The sequence below is a fragment of the Anopheles cruzii genome, chromosome 3, assembly GCF_943734635.1.
Source record: "Anopheles cruzii chromosome 3, idAnoCruzAS_RS32_06, whole genome shotgun sequence".
Classification (NCBI taxonomy): domain Eukaryota; kingdom Metazoa; phylum Arthropoda; class Insecta; order Diptera; family Culicidae; genus Anopheles; species Anopheles cruzii.
In genome coordinates, this window is record NC_069145.1 from 41451963 (window position 1) to 41478086 (window position 26124).

Here is a 26124-nt window from a genome sequence, read left to right on the forward strand (position 1 = left end):
TTATGTATTTTAAAGCGATGGCTTCCATTATGTTTTTCGACACATTGTGTGTTGTCCTTCTCCTACATGAAGTGTATCTTCTTGCGAGGCAACAGAAATTACTCTAATCCGGTCGCGCGGTCATTGATTGAGCGCGCGCGATGTTGCGGCGAATAAATTGGCGACCGCGCGGACGGTCACGTGAGATGACCTTCGAGGAGAAGGTCTTTGCCAGAAATGCGCCAAAAATGAGCGCGTTTCGAGCGAACTGTATAAATGATCGCTAAAACGAATTAAATTGCGTGCCACCGGGGCCATTTGGTGGCGAACCCTGTCGGTCAGCCGACAGCTCTTTGTGTGTGTTTCAAAGAGGTTCATAAAAACTACCTTAATTCTCACGACGAACTCGGGCGTACAGCGATGGGTCAGTTTATGCAAAACTTGGTTTTATGAAACAATGGAAAATACGCGGCTGACTTGATATGTTTCCGGACCTCAGCATGAAGATGGCAGCGCTAGTAAATGAAAGTGAATTATGTCATCAATCTTCTGACAGTTGCTCACTAAAATTTAAGCCATCATTTACTTTTGTGAAATTTTGGGCACCTAAATTTAAACGTGGCCGTAACCGAAACGATGAACGTGTTCGGGACGTCCAAAAACTGCAACAACCGTCGAAACCATCGCCGAAGTTCACCAAACGGTGCTAGGTGACGCCCGAATTAATTTGTTAGGTCGGAAAGGTGTTGTTTATTCGTTGTTTATACGTTGTGTATGTTTGTAAATTGTTCATTTGTTGTCAGTAGCGATCTGAATTAACGTTTTCATTAGGTTTTAGGAGGTTGTGAAACACCACACCTTTCTGTCCCATCAGAAAGTCCTGTTTTTGGAGTCTTCCGACGCTCTTTGCTTGTTAAGTCAAAATCGCCATTTTAAAAAATTTTAAACCACTTAAAGTACTGCGATCTTGCAAACAGAAGTTCCGACAAGCATTTGGTGCGATTCCGAAGCAGTGTTCTATAACAGGTAGCATACAAATAATAGTCCCCGCCAAACGTCATTTTTGCGAACAAAAGTTGATATGGTCTAACCCTTTCAAAGATCGGTTGCAAACTAAATTAATTTTTTTTTCGACACCTAATCCTTTGCCTTGAAAAATGGTCATGTTACAAAAAGCAAAATTAGGACGACCTAATTGACAGGTCTGTGCCGTCTGTTTAACATTCCGATTTTCATGGTATAGACCGGCGCTACTTCAGCGTTGTTGTTAGTTTACGACAGTCTGTGTAGTGTTCGAGCGTTTCAATTTGTGTTCAACGTTCAACCACCAAATTTGCATTAAACCAGAAAGACTTAATTGGGAAAGTTAAGAAACAAAACCAAAAGAGATTAATTATAGACACAAAATAAAAATCATAAGATGGTAAACGGAAATAAACATAAAATGAAATGAACGATGAAGCTGTGTTGAATGATCAACACAAACCGTACAAACATCAACAACAACATTAGTTGCCGGTGCGGACAGCATAAACCAGCAACGGATTAAAAACCACAAACAAACCAGAAAACCGAAAAGGCGGCCGAATTGTGCATTGCGTCGTGTGGCGAGGTTTTCGTCGATGCCATCCAAAAGTTGGTCACCGCGCTTTTGTGCATCTCGGCCGCGGTGGCCCTAGTGGCCGGTGGTGTGGTCGTCCCCTCTTCGCGTAGCCAACTAGCAGATCGTGCCCAACGGGTTCCGGTTCGGCATTAGTCATCACGCCCGGTTCTGCCTCACGCTTACACGTCGTCGCGACCCGCGCGACGGCTTGCTTTGGACGTGCCGAATTATTTATTGGCCAGCTGAAGGTGCTTCGAGGAGACGACATCGCGCGAGGGATGAGCAATAGAAGGAAGAGGACTGACAGCAGGGGGGTCAGAAGGTGCAAGCGAGACCGAGAGGTGAGAACCATAGGCAGACTGTTCGCGACCGAAGGGTAGCATTATGAAACCATGTGGCCATGCCGCAGGCGCACAATCCGGTTCCCTACACACAGCAGACACAATCGCGCACACACACAGTCACAGGAAGGTCCGCGCTAGCACACCATGACAGGAACCGGCACGCGCACGCACCGGATTGTCATATGTGCGCTGGTGTGGCGTTAGGCCTTCGGAAGGTTTCGTCCATATCCTGTCAACCGCATTCCCGGCACTACTCCCCATTAACGGGCACGCGCCCCTGCGTGTGTGTGTGTTCGTGATTGCATTTGTTTTGGTAGCGCACTGGTCTAACCTCACCAACTCTAGCTGCGGCATGTAATGATGAGATGTGTCTTTAAAAATATACTCGTCACCATGGGACAGCGAAGGCACCACCGAAGGTGGCAGATGTTCGCTTCGCTTCCGGTGGAAGTGCAGCTTGTTGTGGTCGCTCCGGAGGGTGACAATCGGGAACAATAAGGTGTGTGACACTTAAGAATATGCATTCGAGAAGGTTCGTGGCCGACGGTGGGCGGGTTCGCTACTCATGTTCGCTCCGCTTTTTAGGGTGAACATGGAACGATCCCAAAATTTCTACGTTTCTTTTTGGTTTCCAAAAAAAGTGCCTGACAGGCGGCCGGTCAGGTTTGGCCACACGACACACGACGAAATATTACCGATGCGTGTCAGATATGGTCCGACCCCCGACACAGCGCCACAGCGAGAAGTTGGTGGGGCCGCACGAGACACAGCAGCATAAAACCGCGGAGCGGGGCGACACGATGCTTGCGTGAAACGTGAGCCTGATTTAAAAGGAGACACTTCCGGAGACTAAGCAGAAAGTGGAGTTGCAGTGCGCTGCAGCAGAGTAGAGCAGCGTGCGGACAGATATTGCATTGCGTTGCTGGCGGCACCGTTTTATGCATTTCTTCTCTCTCGTCGAACTCCTATCAGAGCGGACCGGCGGAAGTCGTCCATCACACAACGGGAAACCTGGAGCGCGCTGCAGGGTCGGTGACTTGGTTACGCAAAAACGATATTTTGTTGTAGGCATTACGGCGATGAAGTATTGCGGTTGTAACCAACAACAGTGACGCTGTTAATTTTTGAATTAAAAACAACATATTAAAATTGGAGCTATCGGGATCCAGGAGTTATTCGTAGCTGGTGTTTGACGTGGAGAATTTCCAATCGGAATCAAATACAGAACATTTTAACAGTAAGTCTATTGAATTGGGTTGACCGGAAGGATAGTTTCTTAGCATTCAGTGGGGAATGGCGCCTATACTGGGAGGACCTTTTACTGCTTCAAAACGTTGTTCGGTGACTTTAATAGCCGTTGGGTCAGTCGATAATATAATATATGGTATGTCCGCCTTTCAAATTGACGCTCTTAATGGAATGGCTTTATGGGAAGGCAATCGGTAATCGGCACCTGGACATGGTCAGTTACTTTTTGATGGTTTAATACGAGGCCACAAACGTTGTACACCAGTGCTTTCAACATGAAGACCCTAACCCAATTAAGCAACGTACGATGAGCCACTAGAACCAGCTAAAGAACTTGGAAATTAACAGCCTGTCTAATTCCAAGAAGTGAGAAAGACCATCCGTAGAACACAAACCATGATTGAAAATAGATGGCAAGGAACTGTCTTTTAGATACAAGCTGAATTTAGCAGATTTTAGGTAAAAGCTGAATATTTTTCGATGCTTGATCTTTTATTTGAAAGGTTCATTTAAGACATTTACGAATAAAATACAATTTTGATTGCAGAAAATTGGAAAATATGGAAAACTTATTTCCAAAGAGGGTACAGGGTGAACCAAAAAAACTGCAACAAAGTAAAACGCCATATTTTTTTCATTTTTGATTCAATTTTATTGAATGAAAGCAAAAAATGTCGGAAATTTCATAAAATTTTAGAACAAATTAGGTTTGTTCGAATTGGCCACCTTTGGCACGAATTATGGCCTTCAAACGGCCAATGAAACCGTTACACGCTGCCCGCAAGTGGCTCTGCGGTATTTTGTCCCATTCTCGGCGAAGCGTTTGCTTGAGGTGATCGAAAGTTTGGTATTTTTTAGTTCAAACCTTGCTTTCTAAAATACCCCAGGCACAATAGTCCAACGGATTGGCATCCGGAGATTTTGGTACCCATTGTGCGGTGGAAATGAAGCGAGGAACCTCATTTTTTAACCATTCTTGGGTGGCGCGTGCTGAGTGCGATGGTGCTGAGTCCTGTTGGAATGTCCAAGGTCTGCGACCGAAATGTTTGCGTGCCCTAGGCTCCAATACACTCTTCAGAATATTTTGCGATAATATTCGGCATTTATTTTGACGCCACGGTCGATTAATACGAGCGGATAGCGACCATCGGCTGTTATGGCGGCCCACACCCCCACCATGGCCGGCGCTTGAGTTCTGGTGGCCAACCGAAGGTGTAAATTTTCAGCTGACCTCTCTGGCAAGTAAACACGATCATTTTATTTGTTTACAAACTGCTGGATAACGAATGGTTTCTCATCGGAGAAAACCAAATTCCAGTTCACCACTTGCGGCCAAGCGAAGCAAGTCTTTGGCTCTTTCGAGTGTAACTTTTTTTTGTGCATCGGTAAGATCTTGCACTTTTTGGAACTTCAATGGCTTTAGTTCAAGCTCATTTTGCAATATTTGCCGAATGGCATACTGCGATATGTTCAGCGCACGAGCCATTTTTCGGCCACTGCGACACGGATTTCGATGAAGTCGCTTCTTCACTTTTCGAACCATTTCTGGTGATGTTGCTGTTTTTTTTCGTCCACTTCCTTGACGTCAGGCTACGCTACCAGTATCACTGTAACGAGCGATGGTACGAGACACAAAAGATTTATTAACATTTAAATGCTGGAGGGCTCTAAAGATAGCCACTTGTGGTTTTCCAGCCAAATATAATGAAATCATACTGTTACGGTTGAGTTCCATCACGAATAACTTTTTTTCTGTAAAATTCCCACCAAAATGCTTTTGCACGCTTATAAACAATATAATGAACTGTCACTGGTATAAATCTGACAGCTGTCGGACGAGAGGTTTAGAAATGACAGCAGTCTGAAGTTTGTTGCAGTTTTTTTCACCCTGTAGATCTGCAACTCAAACGGTACGATATTTGAAAAACTTATTTCATTTAAGCTCATTTCCACCTCGGTGGCTAAGTTTATAAGTAGTTGTGTGGTTCGGAAAACCCACATATCGTGCAAGAGAAGCCAATGCACCCACAACGAGTGACTGTTTGGTGCGGATTTTGGCTGATTGGTTCTTCGGCGAAATTGAAGCTTAGAACTTGGACGACTTTTGGTTTCAACAGGCCAAATTCAAGTTGCTATTGCCGAAATATGACCAGATACAATCGAAAATGTATTTAAAAAAAGATCGACCGAATGAGCTACTCAAGCTACTCGAGCTACTCAAGTCAAGCCGATCGTTGCCAACATTTGACCAAAACTGTTTCCCATAAAAAAATGCCATGAATGAAGCTTTCAAATAAAAGTTCAAGCATCGAAAAAAGATCAGTCGTTTTTTAAAACCAAATGAAAAAAAAAATCGTAAATGGCCCACCCTTTATACATATTCTATCAATTGATTTACATTTTATTTCAATTGGAAGTTCCTTCCCATTTACTTTTTCGGCACTACAACCGTCAAGTGGTTCTCGACTGCCCATGAGCCTCGTGTTACCACTCGCGATCAGGTGCCTTCATTGGCCAACCCGTTACACCATCGTAATCGAGGGACTCCCGTGTGCCCTTCTCATGACATGACCAGCCCAACGGATCCTCGCGAGACGTACGCCGTGCACAGCAGCTTCTAGTTGCGCAAAAAACCGCGCAACTCAAAACGCGGAACCATGTGAAGAAATCGGTTCGTTAGCCATGCTGTGTGATCCGCAGCAATTATCGGCACATAATTCACGTTCAATTTCGTTACAAATAGTAAGTAATTCAATTTGGCAGGCAATTCAGTTCGTTACGTCGCCTCGCCTGATTTACAACGATTGTTAACTCTGTGGCAAACATATCCATCAACGTCTTTTAATGCAGAGGAGCGTTTATTTTCAATCTGTCTGCGCGTGCGTTTCTCATCTTCGCCGCCACCAATTAGGGCAGGGGCGGCTCGGACTCGAACCTCTCCCTGCGCTGGACAACCTTTCTTGAGTAATCAAATTAGTTTTCCAACTGAAAACTGGACCAGGTCACCGCCCGCCCAGCTAAATCCGGTCTTCCGGGTCCGTGGACCCGAGCAGTAATAGTCAGGTCGCGCTTCGGCGGGGGTCACTGATGATCCGCCTAATTTTTCACCAGTCCGCGGTGGTGCCCGCCCAGGGTGCAGAAATGTGGTGATCAGTTCGTTGCCTGTGTACGCCCCTGGTGCTAAAGGCTGACCGAAGGCACCCCCCGTAGAGTCTAAGGTGGAACACTTTAAAAAGTGTGGAACACGTTGACATGAGAAGTCGTCAGATGCGGTGGTTCCGGTGAGGGAAACTGAGGAGATCTGATGAAAACATGGAGTCACCGCCTTAACGGCGGGCATAAAGGAGTTCCACCTTAGGAGCAGAAGAAAGTACTTAAGGTGGACGTCGCGCTGCTCCTCGTAACTCGCGGCGTGTGGCTCTGTTTTGTAGGTCTCTCCTCTCTTCGGGTGTTTGCATTTCTACGGTATGCAGATTTCATTCCGGGTCGTGCTATTCCGTTAGCCTGGCCGCGAGCCAGGGGCCGCCAGCGTTCGCTTCAGAAGCACAAATGTTGGCCACGTTTTGTTTTATGCTTTTTCTTGGCTGCGCCCCATGCCACATGTCCAGGTTATATTGTCGCCCGAAGAGAGCGTACGAACGGGGTCGTTATATTTTCTTATGCAACCTGCATTTCGCTGTTTGTCCGCCGCCGGTACACTTTGTATTCGCCACCGATCGCGGCGCCCCCGTTTGCAGGGGGAGAGGAGGTTCACAAAAACGGCAACATAAAATGGCCGGCAATGGGTGGCGCTGAGAGGTAATAGGAGGGACATTATATTTTGCACACCGATTTTGTGTGTCTTGCGACTCAATCCCAATAAGCTCAGCAAAGGAAAAGTATTGGCCATTGCGGATCGTCGCGGTTCAACCAATAATGGGATGCGAGAGACACACTTGTCCCCTTTTCGCGCGTACGCCTCTGATCGCGACGGCCAGTGTGCTGGTGATGAAAATGTGCTTCAGAATCCGACATCATCGTCATCATCGCGCCGCGTTCGTAATCGGAGCGCCGGGGAGCATAGGAGGGCAATGATCGATGAAACGGCACGAGATGATGGGGGTGGCGTGTGCAGATCCATTAGAGTGCGATTGCAACACATCACTCGTAAGACGGGAAAGCGCGGCACACGTTTATGATTGTAAGCCATTAAATTATTGGATCAATTTATGATGGTTCGCATCGCCCCGCGGGGATGGCGTAAGAGCGCGTCGCGCACTTCACGCGTGCTGTTCGATCGTTGCACGAGACATTTTCACTAGATTTATAGGATTACTGATTGAATACTGATCGAAAATAGCAGATCTTGTTGCTCAAATTTATCGTAGGGCCCCTTACATTGGATGTTCGAAAGATTGTCAAGAATTGAATACCCGCTTTTGACATAAGAACCGATTAAGCCTTGGACATGAGATTTCCCAAAATAATTTACACATAAACTACGCAGTTTGGAATTTCTTTATGAACCGTCATACTTATTCATTAAAACTTACATTAGAAGAGATATACTGAGTTTATAATCGTAATTTGTATGTCGATTTATTTTGTCCACATGTTTATTTGATGCGTTATGTAGTGCTTACATTCATTTTATATCAACTCAAAATTAGAGGCCATTTACTTTACACGTTGCCCTAGCACACGACGTATCCCTAATTACTGCACTGACATAGCCAATACCGAAATTCTCTCGAACAATAACATAAAATCCGAAACAATATTTGGCACAATTAACAGTGTTTACTAAACTGTTGCCAAATACAATAAAAAATGCTCAAAAAGGACCTTTTTTTGTGTGTCTAATGGAGGCGGTCATTTGATCGATATTGTATTCTGAAGAAATTGTTATTAAACGGCATTCTATACCCTCAATCAGTGGTCTCAAACTCATATTATTCTTCATTAGCCATCTGACCCCGTGGTGATTATTTAAACACTTAAAAGTAAAAACTTAAATCGACTAAAATAGAAGTAAAGTCGTTGTAGACTTTCTTCGATTGGATAAGTTTAAATAGTTTAAGTTTCGATGAGGGATAAGGATATAGTAAAGTGTTGAGGGTAGCTCGCGTTTTGTGCTAAAATAGTTTAGTTTAGTGTAATCACGTTTAAGTTCATTCCAAATCAAATAGGTACATTTTTTTTGTCTAATGAGGAGAAAAAAGGCCGGAAACAATTGTTAAATGACTGTGAAAATCATGTTATGCCTAAACACACAGCTACTACTACCTCTATTGCTATTAGTAGACCCACTCGTTCATTAATTTTTATAAATTTTTTAATTCGAAAATAATACAAAAAATCACAAAATTCCTGTTCTAACATAGGTGAAGTTGGCAGTAGTTGTTGGTAGGACCCTAATCCTTCCCGTTGTATGGTTCGCGACCACTTTCGATCATCTTGAATCTCTAGGTGGCCATCGGTTTAAATTTATCTTACCGAAAAACGCCTGCTTCTATGGTTCGTTTTGTTACGGCATTCCTTATTGTTTCTATGTTTGCATCGTCATTTTTGTTATTTTATTTTAATGGTACATTTCATCATCATTCGTCGGGTCTGGACATAGCTGATGGCGAAGAAATCGTTCGAACCACAGAACACAAGTTACAGATTTCTGGTTTCTAATACCTACGATGGGTTCGTTCTGCTCTTCCTTCACAGGGTGTCAACATAAAGCGCACCGATGCGTCGCAGTGGTGGGAACTGTTCGACACGAACACGTGCCGGTTCTACTACTACAACGTCGCCTCACAGAAGACGGTGTGGCACCGGCCGCAGAACTGTGATATTATCCCGCTGGCCAAGCTGCAGACGCTGAAGCAGAACACGGATCCGAGCGATCGCAAGGAGGGTGGCACACTGCCGCACCACCATCACCACCATCATCACCACCATGGCAGTGGCGGCAGCGGTGGCAGTAGTAGCGGTGGCGGCGGCGGCGCTCTCGGAAGTTTGGGTTCCATCGGCCCCACGAAGCTGGGTGGCGGCGGCGGTGGCGGCAGCGGAACGGTGGGCAAGTCTTGCGGCCATCGGACGGCGACGGGCGTGACGGATTACCGGGATCGCGGCGACCATCACCATCGGAGCTCGAGTTCCGGCCATCGGCGCGGAGGCGGCGGGCCGCTCGACCAGCGCAGCAACAGCGAACTCCTGGCCAGCCCCCAGGGAAGGCACAGCCTGCAGCACAGGTACGAGGACCTTGAGGGGGTATGATTGGTGTTTGTTTGGATTTCTCTTCCGCTTGACTTGAGCGCCGGCGTAACTACGGATGCGGATGTCCTTGTGTACTGTGTAAAATCGTACCACATCCTGGCGAGCAAGGCTCCCGGTTCCAAGACGAATTCGCGTAACGTTGTGCAACTTTGACCCACCTCCGAACCTGCGCGCTGTGTTGTTGTGTATTGTATTTGTTTTCTATTACATTTTAAATGCTGAGTTTTTTACGTTTTTTCTCTCTTTTTTTGCACGCTTCCTCTTCCCACCCATCGCATTCGTACACTTCGTCATCTCGTTCGGTGTTCCGTGCCCTTCTTGGCGGCCTTCCCGACGATCTCCTTCCTTGTACGATGGCGCATTCTCGTCCCTGACCCGCTATATGGTACTGTGTTTGATCGTATTTTGTTGACAACCCTGTAAATTCCTTTTTTAATGTGTGCGCTCGTACCCAACAATGCTCTTTCTATCGCCCTTTCTCTCTCCCTCTGTCCCTCTGTATGAACTATGGATGTTGCTTTTGTGCATATGATTGGCAAATTGTATGATTTGGTATTGCATTTGTTTGACTTATTTACTATTTGTGCTGAACTTGTTGCTGATTGCGCGCCACAACGTCACCGATCCGATCCGATGCGATCGTTTCCGCTTGTGGCTTTCGCGGCACCCCCCCACGTTATGGTAACTGCCCCTCCCGCTTGCCTTGTTGCCGTTTTTGCCTCATCAATCTCGGTTTTTTCCGCCACCAAACATCTCGGCAACAAATTGGGTACGCTTTATAAATTGCAAATAAATTCGATCGCACGATCGATCTCTGCCGCGGGCCCGGAACCTCCTGGACTGGCCACTTTGCGTGCCCCCAACCCACACACTCATACACACACACACACGACCGCCCACGAACACTTCAAAGCAGGTTGCCGCCGAAAATCATTACCTCGCCACTGACTGATGGCAGCCACTCGTCGATCGGTCGGCTGGATTCGCACAAATTTTGCAGACACGGACATCACGGACCGCAACCGTGCAGTGGCAGCGGCTGCGGCGGCGGTCGGGGCGGGTGTGGTGCGAATGGCAGTTTGGCAACACCACCGCCACCACCACCGCTGCTGTCGTCAGGATCGATGCGCAGCAGCCAGCGCTATCATCAGCCGGCGATCGGTGTCACCAATCACTACCACCACCACCAGCACCACCCACACCATCATTACGCCGCCTCCCAGCAGCAGCAGCAGCGGAACCACCCGGAGCGGGGATCGATCCGATCGACGGACGGTAGCCTTTCGAGCAGTTACCGAAGATTGCACGGGGCCGCCGACAGCAGTGTCGCCCCCGAGCAGTCGTCGACGGGCGGCAGTCTACTGCGGTACGGCAGCGGCGGTTCCAGTGGCTACGGCACCAACGGGGGTGGCCACGGTGGTGGTGCTGGTGGTGCCGGAGGTGGTACGGGTACGGGTAGAAAGCACAATGTCGACAGTAGTAGTGGGTAAGTGCATGAGACACACGGGGTCGCCCGCGGGTCCGTCGCGGGTGCACACTGCTCGCTCCGGACATGACGCGGGACTGGCCGACTGGACGATCGGTTCGATCTCTGGTCAATAAAAGAATAATTCTGGTTAAATTGGCGGTTAAAACGCAACATAACATTGTCCATATTAATTACTAGGGCATCATTTGGCTCAAGTTTCTCATTCGCTCAAAGCTTCGATAGCTCAAAGGTTTCTCATTCGATTCCAGCGCGGAAGGCATGAGTTTAAGTCCCCCAACAATCGCAAACAAAACCTTTGAGTTGAGGCAAAGTCAGAGCTCTTCCACGCTGCCTCATTAACAATTAAGCTATAGACGAGAATAATACCCGAACGCCAGTCCTTAGTGAACCCGAACGCCAGTAGAACCCGAACGCCAGTCCTTAGTGTCCGGAGCGGGTCTAGCTCCGTAGAGTAAAGAATAACGTATCTTCTCGCGGCCATTGGGACCGCGCGCTCGCATGGTGGTGGCATTTGCACGGTTTTTTTGGTGCTTAGCATAAGTGTATGGTTTTGTATTTTGCTTCTAACTCCGCAATTCCTGGCAGTTCATGTGCCTTCCTCATTCCGATTTTATCTTCTCACCGTCGTAGATCGTAGTACACTTGTGTAGTGTTGTAGCATTTCGCCAATCTCCGCCAATCTGGCAAATCGAATCCAATCCCTCACCTCCCTAACCCATCTAGTTGTCATGTTCTCGCGAGATCTGGATAAAAGTAATGGAATCTAACCTCACATTTCACATTCGTCGTCATTTAGCGTGGACACACACGGGTACCGGTAATGCGGTGTGGATCATGATCATACGCGCGCTGCTAATCCTCGTCATTACATTTACGGGTCATTCCGTGGTTTCGTTTGCTTCCGCACACTCTCTCTTGACCCGTCGCTCGTCTCTCTCTCTCGCTCTCTCACTCGACAGCTACCGGATGCTGCAGGAAAGCTCCAGCTCACACAACATTCCCCACTCGGTGATAGTTCCTTCACCTTCGACCGGAGCAGCACCAGCGACAGCAGCATCGTCCATCAGTAGCACCGAAAAGCTGGCCACCCTGTCTTCCCTGCACCATACGCCCGCGTTGCCACCGCCGCACCACCAGATGCTGTCCTACTCGGTGTCGAATTCGTCGGATCTGGCCGGCGGCGGCGGCAGTCTTTCGTCTCCATCGCACTCGATGAGCACGCCACAGTTCAAGAAAAAGTTCATGCACGACGGAGGAGTCGGTTCATCCAAATCGTCCTCGAAGGAGGGAAACCTGGGCGCTGGAGGAATGGTGTCCAAGCACGAAAGCTTCGACTACGGTGGAAGTAAGTACCGTACGGGACTCACGGGTCTAATCTTGCAATACTAATGGCACCGTTTTTTTACAGATCCTGCCGCATCGTCGATCGCACTGACACGCTCCGGAAGCTTCTTGTCGTCGGCTGGAATCACCAGTGGTGGTGTCGGTGGATCGAGTGCCCACGGAACACCGACATCTGGCCGACCGTACGGCGGTACTGGTGGCCCGACCGGAAGTGGTGGCAGCCATCACTCTTCCGGGGGATCGCATCGTAAGGGAAGCTTCGAGGGCAATGGAGGTGCCGGCGGAACCGGTGCTGGAGGTGGTGGTGCCGGTGCTGGTGGAGGAGGCAGTGACGATTCGATGCACGAGAAGTACTTCAAGTCGGTTGAAAACACGCCCCTTAGCCGGCGGCGCCACTCGTCCTCGTCCAAATCTCCGCTGCAGCAGCAGAAACAGTCGAGCGATTCTAGTCCACAAAGTCCACTCAGTCCACCCCAGCAGCAGCAGCAGCAGCAACAGGCCAAAGTGCAGCGTCCTTCGGCACTGTCCGTGGAGCTGGCGCCACCGTCGCCCGGCAGCAGTTACCAGCAGCAGAGCACCGGCAGCAGCAAATCTAGTCACAAAGCGAGCAATAGCAACAACGCCGCATCCGAGAACGAGCCAAAGTTTGGCAATGCGGACGGTGGTGGCGGTGGCGCTGGGATGTCGGACAAGTATCTGGACAAGGTGCGGCTCGATCAACGACCGGGCAAGATTTCGCCCGGTGCAGTTTCGCTCGGGGGCAAGCAATCGCCATACCTGGCAACCGGTGGCGGTATTGGCGGAGGCTCGGCAGCTTCCTCCTCTAGTCATCTGCTGGATCAACCGCCACCGAACAGAGGCAAGCAGCTCCAGGGGCTCCAGGGCGACAACGGACCGGCTCCCGGTGGAAAGGATCAATTTTCGCTCAATCTCAATCAACCGAATCTTGAGCGGCACAACAAGGAAATGCTTCGGCAGCACGAACAACAAACGCTCGAAAAGAAACCGGGATCCGGATCGACGCAGACCGTCGCCTCGAACAGCTCGTCAACGGCGAAGCACGGGATGAAAAAGTCCCGGAACTACAACAACCACGGCGGCCACGGTGGTCACGGTCACGGTGGAGGTGCTACCGCTTTGTTCGATTTTGATTACGACAACGGCAACACATCGCCGTTGTACTGCAATTGGGATAAGGTCAGTTAGGATTCGCGTATTTTGTTCGCGTGGCCTTTTTCTGACGATTGTGGTTTTTTACTTCCTCAACAGGAAATGCAGGAACATTTACTTCCGCTGCAGCACTACATACTGGAGCAGGCGAAACTGTCCGGCTCGTACGGTTTCGGTGAGCTAGACTCGGATTCCTTCCACTCCGACAGCCAATCGGAGCACTCGTTCTCCGGCCACGAGCCTGACAACGAAGACTCGGATCACTCCGATGGGCACGGCGATTATCTGGCACACTACCCGTACGAGGAGTACGGTGCCCGGCACGCCCAGGACGGTGGCGTTTCGTACTACAACTTTGAGTTCAACTTCGGTGACCGCGAAGAAAAGGAGGACATGTAAGGGCACCAGACCGCACCGACAACATTCGCCAATGGCAAGGTTGTTGATGATTAATTTTTTTCTCCGTGCATTCCACAGATCCGAGGAGGTCACTGCCAAGTTGGAGAGCATTCCAGATCAGATCTACAGCCCGGTCAAGAACCATCCGCCGCTACACAAGTACCCGGCGTCAGCATTCCAAGCCCCCAAACACGATGTGGTGGGACCCGTCGCCGATGCCATCGATCGTGGCACTGCTAACGACAGTGCCCGATTAGGTGGCATTGCGACGTTTGGATCGAAAACTTCCTACCTACAGCAGATGGCTGGACAGAAACAGCAGCAGCAGCAGCAGCAGCAACAGCAGCAGCAGCTCCAGCACCAACAGCAGCTAGGGATCGCAGGACAGCAACAACAACAAAAACTCACCAAAGCTACCCTGCTGCAACGCTTCCAAGATAATCTGTCGCTGGGCCACAGTCCAGTGTCGGGCAGCAACGGCAAGATAGCGGAGATGGCGCTGCTTAAGGAGTGCGACATTGAGAAGTTCGCCCAGGACAACCTGAATCTACACTCGAAGGGGATTTTCCGGAAGAAATCGTCCGTACGGGATATGCTCAGTTGGACGTCGAACGCGATCAGCCGGCCAATGTTGTCGCTAGCACGGGATAAAGCGGGCAAGAAGATGGCCACCGATCTGTTCAAGCTGGTGCAGATCTACATGGGTGATCGTAAGGCGCGAATCGGTATGAGCCTTAACTCGGTCGCGATCGACATCGTCACGATGGCGATGGCACAGGCGCAGCTACGGGACGAACTCTACATTCAGATGTGCCGCCAAACGACGGAAAACCCGAGCCGCGAATCGCTGATCCGTGGCTGGGAGCTGATGGCGATCTGCCTTTCGTTCGTGCCACCATCGCCCACGTTTCAACCGGCCCTGCTGGGCTACATTAACCGACATCGGGATCCGTCGTTTGCCACGAGCTTCCCGGAGGTCGGCAAATGGCCGATCCACGTGCAAATTTCGCACTACGCTACGATCGCATGCAGACGCCTGGATCGAATCGGCAGCTCGGGTCGGAAGCAGGCCAAACGGCCGACCGAAGACGACATCAATCAAGCGCGGGAGCAAATCTTCCGCGACAGCATGTTCGGCAATACGCTGCAGGAGGTGATGGAGCTGCAGCGGGAACGCTTCCCCGATCGGCAACTACCGTGGATTCAAACGACACTGTCCGAGCAGGTATGTTCCGCTTCCATCTACTTCCATCGACGCGAATAATCGACCCTATTTTGTTTGCACATTAGGTGTTGCTGTTGAGCGGAAAACAGACCGAGGGCATTTTCCGTGTACCGGCGGATGTGGATGAGGTTAACATGCTGAAGAATCGGATCGATCGTTGGGAATTTCCGGAAAACAAGGGAACGATGGGTAAGTCGATCGACTGGAGTGAGGGTAGATCGAACGGTTAACGAGAGCATTTCCTATTCTTACTCGTACCCACCAGACGCTCATGCTCCGGCTAGTTTGCTGAAGCTGTGGTACCGTGAGCTGTACGATCCTTTGATACCGGATGAGCTGTACGACGAGTGCGTCCAAACGGAGGACCCAGCGGAGGCGGCGGCCATTGTCGAAAAGTTACCAAAGATCAACCGATTGGTGCGTAGTTTTTTTTCGAATTTATTGTCATAGTTACACATAGCTACAGTGCTCGATTTGGTTTGACGAGACGCTTTATTTTCAGGTTTTGACGTTTTTGATACACTTCCTGCAACAGTTTGCACTGCCGGATGTCGTTGCCAACACGAAGATGGATTCGTCGAACCTGGCGATGGTGTTTGCGCCGAATCTGCTCCGATGCCAGTCGCAGGATCCAAAAGTGATCCTCGAGAATGCCCGCAAAGAGATGACGTTTATGCGCACGTTGATTCAGCATATGGATACGGCCAGCGTAGCGTACATGGTTTAAAGAGCTAGGGAGAGAAAGATGTTTACATTCATACAGGTTCGAAATTTTTACAATCGTTTCTTTATTGGATCCAATCTCCGCGCGGTATCGACGATCACAGCAGAAGCGGTACTCGGAATGGACAGGTATCCATTCTGCTGGTACGGCATAAGCTTTCATAAGCTCAATGGTTCGAAAAAGTCGATAACTTTGGCCGTTGATTTTTGGCAGCTTCGAATCGTACTTTTCATTTCCAAAGTAGAACACTCACAATCTACGAACACAGCATTCGCAGACGAACCCGTTTCTGCAAACCGCGTTCCCATTTTATTGCGTACAGGCGAAAAGTTACCCAGTATCTCAGTAGGCGAGTATGCGATTGAATCAGAAAAGAAATTGTTTGATGTTTGTATGCAAACCAATAGTGCTGAATCATGAACCGGACGCGATAAGTAACCACATAAAAACCACATCTACACCAAAACACCATGGACTGGTTGCTAGGATGGAGACGAAGAATCGTTCTTAGCAACGGTGTTAGAATTCATTTTTGTTCATGTCAAATTATGCATTTGGCGTCGCAATAGAATAAAATTGTAAACTTTCTATACTATAACTGCTCACACAAACTCTGACACTGCTAAAATGGAAAGTAAAACATCACACCCTAACGCATTACAAACCCGTCGTTGGGTCACACAAACTTGAATGCTTTTCAGAATGCGATGGAACTGTGACGAACGGTAAAAGTCTCAATAAAAAAAGTCTTCAGTTATTGTGGTGCCGCTATCAGTGCATCAGCAACAGTTAAACAAGCAACGTTGAGAAGAAAACTTATCACAAGTCAAGTCAATACGCGCGCTAGCAGAAGTAAGCAACCCTTAAGGAACAATTCTGTCTTCACAGGTGCAAAAAGCAAATGTGAGCAAACGTGGAGTGAATCTTTCGTGCGTTCGAAGCGTAGTTGCGAGAGTTAAGTGAAAATGGCGAATAAATGATTGCTCTCGAACATTGGCATCATCATTATCGAAGCGAGAAACTGGCGAGATTTTGTGGCGAGTCACGTTTCGTTCATTTGCGCTCGAGCGTGTTAGTAGATTTCAAAGCTAGAATAGCCCGGCGTTCAAACGAGTTACTAGCAGCCTAGGGACCTTTCGTTACCGTTTCTTGTTTAGTTCCTGTGCGGAACAATAGGCGACAACAAATCGGTAGCATGCGTTTTTTGTATTCAATTTGCAAAACGTTTGTTTCTTACCAAAATTACTTCTACCGTTTTATGTGTAAGTTTTTTGTATCATCTTATCTTTGTGTATATTTATCTTCACAATTGGTCTGTAAGTCTTTTGTTTTTTTTTCAACAATACCATTGATTTGCGTGTAAGGTAAACTTATTTTAAGGTACGCCGCGCGCGATGTAACGCGAACGAAAGGTGAGTCAAAACCCAATCATCCAGTACAAAATGGGTTTTGAACAACAAATGAAGATATTTCTTGCAACTCGCCTATAAAGCACGTGCTCTCGCGTAAAATCGGTGGCTTTTGTGATGCGGTTTTGGCCTGTGCACGATCAGTGGTTAAAGGTGCAACAGCAAAGACTTGTGTTACGAGCCGGCCGATGCGGAAGCAATATATCGAAAGAAAAAGCGATATCAAAATGCAATTACAGCGACCAGGCATGGTGCAGAGCTGCTTGCCCTTCGATAAAACAACCTAAACGTGGAAATGAAGGCTAATCATAAACTATTTTATGAGCATAACTAGTAAAGCAAACGGGAAAAAGCAAGCAAAGAAACAACAACAAAAACAAAGCAAAAGAAAGCAAAAAATGCTGAGATAATATATATACATATATATTCTATATTGAGAGAAGTTTAACGCAAAAGCAAAAAAAAACAAAAACCAATTAATAATTTATTACGACGAAACAAGTAAACGAACAGCAGCAGTTAAAATAGCATGAGAAAACGGATGGCAAAAAGCCAACGAGTTTGAACATGGCGCAACTATAATGCTCTAATAAAAGTGGTACGAAAAATGACCTACTGTTGTGGTTCGGTATTCCCTTTCTGTTCGCGAGTTCTCTTGCCTTCAATCAGCGTTAATCTAGATCAATCTGTGTCGGAGCGCAGAACGTAACGATGATGCTAGGTGCAAGCCTCCTGCTGGCCACGCTGGCCATGTGCATCGATCCAAGTTGGGAGTGAGTTGTGTGTGTGTGTTATGGTGGCCAAAAACTATTTAAAACTGATCCCCTGTCGTTCGTTCGTGTAGAGATTCGATCGCTGCCCTCATACTGGCCCGGGGTGGTTCGAAAGGCATCCCGCTGAAGAATATCGTCGAGCTGGCACCGAACGAAACATTACTCGGCCGAGCACTGGACACCGTCCGCCGAGCGTCCGTTTTCAACGACGTCTGGGTATCGACCGATCATGTGCTGATCGCACGGGAAGCTGAAGCGCACGGTGCACGAGTGTTTGCCCGATCGGCCACACACGCCCAGGATCATTCAACGTCACTCGAGGCGACACGTGAATTTCTGGAAGCCCATCCGGAGATCGATCGTTTCGCGCTGATCCAATGCACTTCGCCCTTGCTGCGGTCACACTACCTGGAGAACGCAGCCCACCAGCTTTCCCCTGCGGGACCAGCACCTCCTCCGTGTGTGTTTAGTGCGCTGCGAAGCTATAAATTGCGGTGGCGAAAAGCGGACCTCAGTGGGCTGCTGGAACCGCTCAACTTCGACCCGAAAGCTAGACCACGGCGACAAGATTGGGCAGGGGAACTGGTAGAGGCGGGTATGTTTTACTTCACCAACCGGCGGCTGGTGATGGATGAGGGAAGCTTCCAGAACGAACGGTGCGGCGTGGTGGAAGTGGAAGAACTCGACGCCTTGGAGATCGACGATGCGAAGGATCTCGAGTTGGCGCGGCTTTTGATTGCATTGGACTAAGGAGCGGCCACCGAACATGGGTTGGGTGTGTCCACAACTCGAGCTAGTTGGTTCGCACGACTATTTTAAATTAATAGACGAGGAAGGGAAATGCAAGAGACGAAGCTCCGCACCAAAGCCGGATATCGACTGAGTTATCGCAAATTGCCCCATTGTGATTGCATGCTATTCCACGGGGAGGCCTTATCTCGCATTTCGCTGACTTTATCGTTTGTTTGTAGGACTTGCACTTTGCGCTTCGGCAAACATCTTCACCCTGCGGAGGAACTTTTCAGTGTGTCAATATTAACCGGCAGCAGCTCACTGATGTCACAGATGGTTTTCCTAAATTTACATAAATACACACACACGCGAACGTGTTACATACCCGGTGACATGGGGCCCCTTTATTCTGCACGCTGGGACATCACTTTCACGTACTTGGTCGTTAGGTTAGGAAAAACGAACCGCTCGTCGACGTTCGCCAGCTCGTCGTAGGACACTACGTACGATTCCTCGAAGCCGGCCTTTGCCGCTGCCGACTGAGACGCGATGGCCGTGAAGCAGGTGGACGTTAGTGGTAAGCCCACGGCCCGGCACAGAGGCATTCGAGCCCGCAGAATCTCGGTCGCTAGGCCACGGCCACGGTACTTCGGTGCCACGGAGAGGCCCATCGCTCCCAGGTAGTGCGACACTTGGTACCGCTCGAACACATTCGCTTGCTTGGTGGTGTAGTCGACCAGATCGTAGATGCTACGCCATATTTCTCCTTTCGGCTGTTGGCCGGCACAAGCAGAAGGGGTCAATAGGCGCGCTGCAGGACGTCTGTCTGGCGTCGTGTACTCACTTTGTACGCGTCCTTTTCGTCCTTGCTGCTCGCGTACAGCATGTTCATGCCGGCGATCTCGTCGCTACCCTCCTTAAAGCACACGACCACCAACCGGAACTTGATAAACTCTCGCCACAGATCGGCTATCTCGTCCATGCTCTGCTTCTCTTCCACGATATCTACGGACGGCAAGCGATCAGGTGATTAGCGATGGGCGGGGAATACCGTACACCACACGCTAGCGTCTCACTTTTAGCACGGCAGGTCGGTTCATCATAAGCAAAGTGCTCGGTCATATGCGCGATCGCGTCCTCGAAGCGATCTTCCGGCAAATCCTGCACCCGGTACGTTACCAGCCGATCATTGTCCGTGTCCTTCGCCTGGAACGTGAGCCACACGGACGGGTAGGGCACGCTTTCGGGACGCTTCCAGACCATTGTCGTAACCTGTCTCACACCGTTGCGCCACAGCGACTGAACGCGTGAATCGTGTGCATCGAGACTCAAACGGCAAGCTGTTTGTTTGTCTAGCTGAGCGGTTCTTCCGTGTGAATTATCATCACACACTGTCGTGTGCGCCTTGGTGTTAGCGGACAGGGCTCGGTAGTGGTCGTGAGGCGTCGCGTACTGATAAGGTGACCTTCGCGTGCTGCCTCTTGGGAGCTGCTGATCTATTGGGAGCCCCGTTGGAACACGCATTCGGGGTCGCGCGTCAGGCCAATCCCGAAAAGGGGTCTGTTTCGGGCAACTGACTTTAATCGAATTAAATTAGCCAATCCATACGAAGGCTGGGCTAACTGGGCTGAAGAAATGAATCGAGCGGGAAGTGTGAATGATAAGATGGCCAGACGAATTTGGTGCAATGGGTTTGTCGCCCGACAAGGCAAACGGTCGTTTGTTTTTAAAGGGGCGCGTGACGGATAAGGTCGACAGTGAAGAGCGTGAGTTGCGCCTGATAAGCGGGCAGAGAAGGCAACCATCGCCGGCACTGATTCGCACGAAATTGTTAAGTCATCTTGATCAGTGAGTGCACAGTGCGCGGGTAACCCTGAGTACCGATTGCATTATACTCAAACTACGATCGGTCGGCCCTGGTCGGTTCGAAAACGTGACGCGAGAATTCACTTTGTCAGGGAATTGACAGAAATAGTGGAAAATTTTAGTCGCACGCCATATGGTGGACACACGCTTCTATAGGAGAAAAAAGGTACGTTACGGGCCGATCGGGATGGTGTTGCTAAGCCGCTAGGCGTTCATTCAACGAATGGCGGTGACGATAAAAAAAAGATTTCTCATGTACGGTAGGCAACAATATTGCACCACCGCGCTGTTATCTATTCGGACACCGTTTCTACAGGTGGTACCATCTGTTCCTATATGCGGATGACTGCGGATGTGCGATGTCTTCGCACTGCTCTATTTATGTTCCGGACATCAAAACCGGTTGCCTCGGGCAAACAAGTTGAACGTTTCATTAGCGTGCGTACTCACCACCCAGGCTGTTTGTGAGCGTATGTGGGTCACAAACTATGCACAAGTATTGAAACACGAAGTTTTGGCACAACGTGTTCACCAAATTCTCGGATGGGCACGGTTTATGATTTTTTTTTCTAGCCGTGACGAACGGACTGACACAACAAGATGCGGAAAGTCGGGATCATGGATCATGTCGGAGATCATGGATCATACGGGATCATGGAAGTCCTTAGTCCTCCGGTTGGCTGCGATACGGGTCTCAGGCGCCGAGGTGATACGTGCCGTCTAATCCCAGACCTGTAATGCTCGCTGCACCGAAAGCGTGGGGTTATTAACCCTTCCCTAAGCCAGTTCCTGACTGGGCACGGGTACTTCCGGGAGTATCTCCACCGGATAGGGAGAGCTCTGTCGCCGCAATGTCTGACCTGTGAGGTCGGCTGTGTAGTCGCCGGAGCACCTCCCTACCTAGGAACGTCGACCGGCAGTGATCACTGGATCTTGATCCCGAAGGGTCTTTGAAGCGCGCCTTTAAGCGTTAAATTGACGGAATAACTGTAAACTGCGAATTGCAATTGCAAAGATAAGTAACATTGACTATTTTTCTGAAAATTGGAAAAATGTTCCCCAAATAAACCATGTAAAAAAAGGAAACGGAAAAGGAAACAAATTCAATCGTGCACTGCAAGGCGCTCTAGCGGTGTATGGTGCAAGCTGAGCCAATTGTTTCTGTCTCCCGCCACTAGAGGGCAGTATCAAAGGTCGATCGTGTGCGCTTCCCACTATGAGAAATTTGTATTTGATAGGCGGACATATTTTGTTTCGTCTAGAAATATCGAATTTCTGATAACAAATTTTAGCCTTATCAGCTAATTTAACGATCGCGTTGAAGTAGCTGATAAAAGTTGGTTTTAAAGAGTAATTTTTATCACTCTTTTGACTTTGACAGATGAATTCTCGGAATATACGCACCTTCGGATCGCTCATGGCTAACTTATCTATTTTAGGAAAATATACTTAAAATGCTCTCTTGTTTTAGGTTGGTTTATGACCGCTTTTTCCCCATAGTGGGATACCGTGCCATGAACGCGATAAAGCTTGTTGTTATCACCGTAGGCCGCCGCATCCAACGGATCCAACTGGGGCCGTGCTTGGCAGTAGAAAAGCCTGGACACCGCTTGCGCTCAGCGGCAGTGTGTTAGAACTGGTAACTGGAGAACCCCTGTTGTGAACGATTCGGCCGCCTGGAAAGATGCCTTGGGAGCGCCCCGCAACCGTGCCGTATCCGAATGTTTGGTGGACATTCGAGGCCCCGGATCCGGATCGCGAGGATGGCGGCCTGGTGAAGTACCGGGTGGAGGATCTAACCGAGGATCGCTACGAAGATGCCGTCCAGCTGTACACGGACCACTTCGTCGACGACGAACCTCTGTGCGCCTACGCCCGTCTCCGCCACGATCCGCGGTCGTACGAAGAAATCGTCGGCTTCTGGAAGCACTGCTTCCAGGAGCGTTTGACCATCGTGTGCTACAAGGAAGGTTCGAAGGAGCTAGTGGGGGCCAATCTTCTGTCCGTTGCCGTGGCCGACAAAAAGAAAGACTTCCGCAATGTCGTAGGTTCACGCTCAACTCGTGTCATCTGTGTTTAACCAATTGGCGGCACCTCTGACGCTATGCATCCCACCCCCATCTAGATACAATCGGAAGGAACCCTGAAACTTGTCGAAATCAACGAGTACATGACCTCCACGGTTAACCTCTACGAAAAATACGGTGTCGACAAGTATCTGACCGCGTATGGGCTCAGCATCAACAGTCGGTACCGTGGCCGCGGAATCGCCACCGAACTTCTGAGGGCCCGGGTTCCAATCTGCCGCGCCTATGGGCTGCGGTTAACCAGTACAAATTTCACTGCCATTGGGTCCCAGATACCGGCGGCGAAGGTTGGCTTCCAAACGGATCTCGAAATGCAGTAAGTAACGGTGACCACCGTACAGTTCAGCTAACTAAGAGTCCGTGGTCCGGTTACAGGTGCAACGAATTTGTGAAAATCAACCCAGCGTACACTCTGGACGGCATCAAGAGCAAAAGCTTCAAGCAGATGAGCATGGTGATAGACTAGGCTCGATGTGTCCCGGATACAGCTCCACTTGTTTACCATGGAAATAGATGGCAAATTTTGTTTCTAAGATTACGCGTCCTTATCTTTGATATGCATACGAATTATCGCGGTGATTGCGGAAACAACGTGTGCTCCATGTAAGGTAACTAACTGCCTCGAGTCCAGGTGTATGCGTGTGCTGACTAATTTTGAACTGACTACGAACTCGAGCAATGAGTGATGGAGCCGATGACTGGCGAAATGTAATTATGCTTATCATAAGCTGACTAAATATTTTAAGGCATCACAATGGATTAGAGGTTTATGTAGCGACTGTGACGACTATGACCATATCGGTCAGTTTTGGTCGTGCACACAGCTCCATAGAAACATGCTGCTGGTCTTGTAGTTATCGGATTTCCTGACATCTCCCGACTACAACGGAAACGAAAAGCGGAATTAAAGTTCACTTCGCGGATCACTGGTCACCGTTTCTCTTCAATATAATTTTCCTTTTTCTTTCGATACTATTTCCTTTTTGTGATAATTTTTCACGTTATTATTGCTTCACCCGTCCGATGCATTTGTATCGGCTGCTCAAATATTCAATCAGCCTTATAAATCGAAGGAAGCCTTCATTCAAACTGTTAGAACATTCAAGTAGTAGCGAGATCCTTTATAGAAAGACGATTAACTGCAAACGTGTCAACACTTGTAGGGGAAGCTAATCAACTAAAAACAAAAATCGAAAACGAAACTACTCAAGACACAACTCGGGTTTAAGCTTCCGTCAAGGCGATTGCTCTTCATTTTGAGGGCAGGGAACCGATTCAAGATTTACCCAATGCCCACCCTGGTATCAGCCCTACGAAACGCCTTAGACGCCAACTGGTGCATCATATCGCCTTCTCTGGAACCGTTGAAACTGCACCGAACGGCTTGCAACGCTCGCTTGGACGATGCTCCAACACATGGCTATTGCAATGGAGACGTACAGAAAATGTGGTGCAAAAAATGGCGCGAGCCGTTAGAGGGTCAGTAAAGGGCAACGCGAGACACGCGGTGGGACATTGAGACATTGAGGAGACAAGAAGAAAAAACAAAAACAGGTAAACGGTCCAGCCATGGTGGTGGTGCATTGCGAGAAGATATTTTCGAAAAGCAAAACAAAAACCATCTTCCAGGCGTTGCCGTGTAGCATCGTCGTAGTCGCCGTCGCCGTCGCCATGGCGTGGCGTTGATGTTTATTATTAAATTAAATTTTATTTCAGCAACTTTGTCCGTCGGCGCGAATCCATCGGTAACGTGCTCCTTCGCCCCGCCCGAGGTGTCCCGTTGGCCACCGAAGCGGGGGGTACGAGTTTTTGTGCTTCTTCCACCGGCCCCGGCAACGGTAAATCCGTTAAAAAGTAAAACAACAACCCGTGGCCAGCGTCCCGGGGCCGTCCCAGGTCCGACAACCGGTCAGTCGGTTCGGTTCACAGTTCACGGACTCACGGCACCCCGGCACGGGACTCCCTGAATCGTCGTCTTGTAGGGCTTGCGTGCGGGCCAGGGGCTACTTTGTTTAGGACTTGCATCCGTATCTTTCGTTTTCTTTTCTTTTTCCGCAGCCCACAGCCCGAGCAAGTTGTGCGGCGCGCAACAACAACACACCAGCAGCGTGCAAAACGTACAGATAAAAAATCAACATAAAATCCGAAAGAAGAGACGAATGCGCGAAAAATACCCAAAGCGCCCCCGGGACAAGCGAACCCGGGACGGGACGGGACGGGGCTCTATGTTGCCGCAGCAGTCTGCCAGCAGCACCTCCGCCGCAACTCGTGCGAGATCACGAGATGAGTGTGCGTCGCCTGCTGCCGTCGCCTTCTGCGGCCCCCACAACCCCTTCAACCATTCGGGCGGGCTCCAGACGACTCCCGGACCGGGCCGGGGGTCTGAGAGTCGCACAAACAGGTCCATTGGCCCAGTGGAATATGCGTAAGCGTGAACGAAAACTTGCTTCCCTCGCCGCGGCGCGGCATTCCGGTGGCCTTCGGTCGGGTTGGTCCTGGCACTGCCAAGTGCGACGCAAGTGACCCCAAGCACGGCCGAAGCACCGGTTGCATGGGTCGATAAGGGCAGCTGCGGTTGCATTGTGGTAACGTAACTTTCTTGTAATGAGAGTTGGTCAATAATCAACTTATTTTACCATAAGTGGAGATATTTTAGTCAACTCGTTCGAGTAGTCGACATTCAATAGTTTAGAGTTTTCAAAGTTGTGTGGTAATTAAATCTATATATATTAAAAAAGTCGTGTTAGCTACAGTATTTATAACTCAAGAACGGCTGAACCGATTTGACTGAAAATTGGTGGGGAGGTAGCTTCGAACCAGGAAACGGACCTAGAATTTTACCCCGTCCGATCGAGTTCTCGTGAAGTCACTATAAAACTGGACAATTGCAGCCGGCGCTCCCCTCGCAGGACATCATCACACAGGCAAGTTCCTATGCGGCCAGTACATCCGCTGCCGGCTAAAGCGTTCCGTCTGCCAGAAGGCTCAGGCTCCGCCAAGAGGATCATGTGCACCGCTGCGCAAACCCGCTTAGGCCTAGCGGGCTTAGCGACTAGCGAAGGATGGGAGTGATGCTGTAGCCCAGCCAGTACCAGGCCAGGGTCCAGGCCTCCCCCCTCTCCCCCCGCAGTTGCCGACCATTTCCGAGGGAAAGCTGCACCCGCCCCAGCCACCCTGTCCGAGCCACCAAAATGTAGGTCAACAACTCTCGAGCGTCAGCGGTACGAACGTCACCTGCAGCACCTTCCGATCGCCCGATCGTCGTCGTTGTCGTCGTCAACATCAACATCATCAGCATCTCGCTTATTTCGCTTGCTCTTGTGCCAATGTATCCACGTGTATGTGTGTGTGTGTATGTGTGTGAAGGTGTGCCGCGATCGTTCCCGCGGGAGTGATCCGGTTGCTATGGGTGCGCGCATTCGTTCGTGGCCCACTGAGCTGAGTTCGATGATGTTTTGTTCGATTTCGACGAGTTCCGCACAG

At 49.4% G+C, this 26124-nt stretch overlaps 4 protein-coding genes across 5 annotated transcripts in view; 3 read left to right on the forward strand and 1 right to left on the reverse strand.

Annotated features, from left to right (window-relative positions):
• The window catches only part of LOC128275295 (uncharacterized), a 30750-nt gene extending 14973 nt beyond the window's left edge, over positions 1 to 15777 (forward strand). The window contains exons 3-11 of the mRNA XM_053013752.1: positions 8872 to 9398; positions 10340 to 10909; positions 11872 to 12257; positions 12321 to 13453; positions 13526 to 13821; positions 13904 to 15050; positions 15116 to 15239; positions 15316 to 15467; positions 15553 to 15777. Coding sequence (XP_052869712.1) covers positions 8872 to 9398; positions 10340 to 10909; positions 11872 to 12257; positions 12321 to 13453; positions 13526 to 13821; positions 13904 to 15050; positions 15116 to 15239; positions 15316 to 15467; positions 15553 to 15777 — 4560 coding nt within the window. The remainder of the gene's footprint in view (positions 1 to 8871; positions 9399 to 10339; positions 10910 to 11871; positions 12258 to 12320; positions 13454 to 13525; positions 13822 to 13903; positions 15051 to 15115; positions 15240 to 15315; positions 15468 to 15552) is intronic.
• LOC128275297 (uncharacterized) lies at positions 15473 to 20002 on the reverse strand. Its single transcript, XM_053013754.1, has 4 exons — positions 19765 to 20002; positions 19533 to 19693; positions 19074 to 19461; positions 15473 to 15781 (listed from the first exon to the last, which is right to left on the reverse strand). The coding sequence occupies exons 1-3, from the start codon at positions 19949 to 19951 to the stop codon at positions 19093 to 19095; spliced, it is 717 nt and encodes a 238-aa protein (XP_052869714.1). The 5' UTR covers positions 19952 to 20002; the 3' UTR covers positions 15473 to 15781; positions 19074 to 19092.
• On the forward strand, positions 17887 to 19045 carry LOC128275296 (N-acylneuraminate cytidylyltransferase A). The gene is made up of 2 exons (XM_053013753.1): positions 17887 to 17956; positions 18028 to 19045. Exons 1-2 carry the CDS (start codon positions 17895 to 17897, stop codon positions 18704 to 18706), a joined length of 741 nt encoding a protein of 246 aa, XP_052869713.1. The 5' UTR covers positions 17887 to 17894; the 3' UTR covers positions 18707 to 19045.
• Positions 20003 to 20485: 483 nt separating the features above from the next.
• LOC128272593 (uncharacterized) lies at positions 20486 to 23154 on the forward strand. Of its 2 annotated transcripts, none has more exons than XM_053010427.1 (4): positions 20486 to 20720; positions 22103 to 22598; positions 22680 to 22957; positions 23017 to 23154. In XM_053010427.1, exons 2-4 carry the CDS (start codon positions 22239 to 22241, stop codon positions 23105 to 23107), a joined length of 729 nt encoding a protein of 242 aa, XP_052866387.1. In that variant the 5' UTR covers positions 20486 to 20720; positions 22103 to 22238; the 3' UTR covers positions 23108 to 23154. The 2 variants fall into 2 exon arrangements, with proteins under 2 accessions (XP_052866387.1, XP_052866388.1); XM_053010428.1 differs by having other exon boundaries at positions 20494 to 20536; positions 22026 to 22598.
• The last annotated feature ends 2970 nt before the right edge of the window (positions 23155 to 26124 follow it).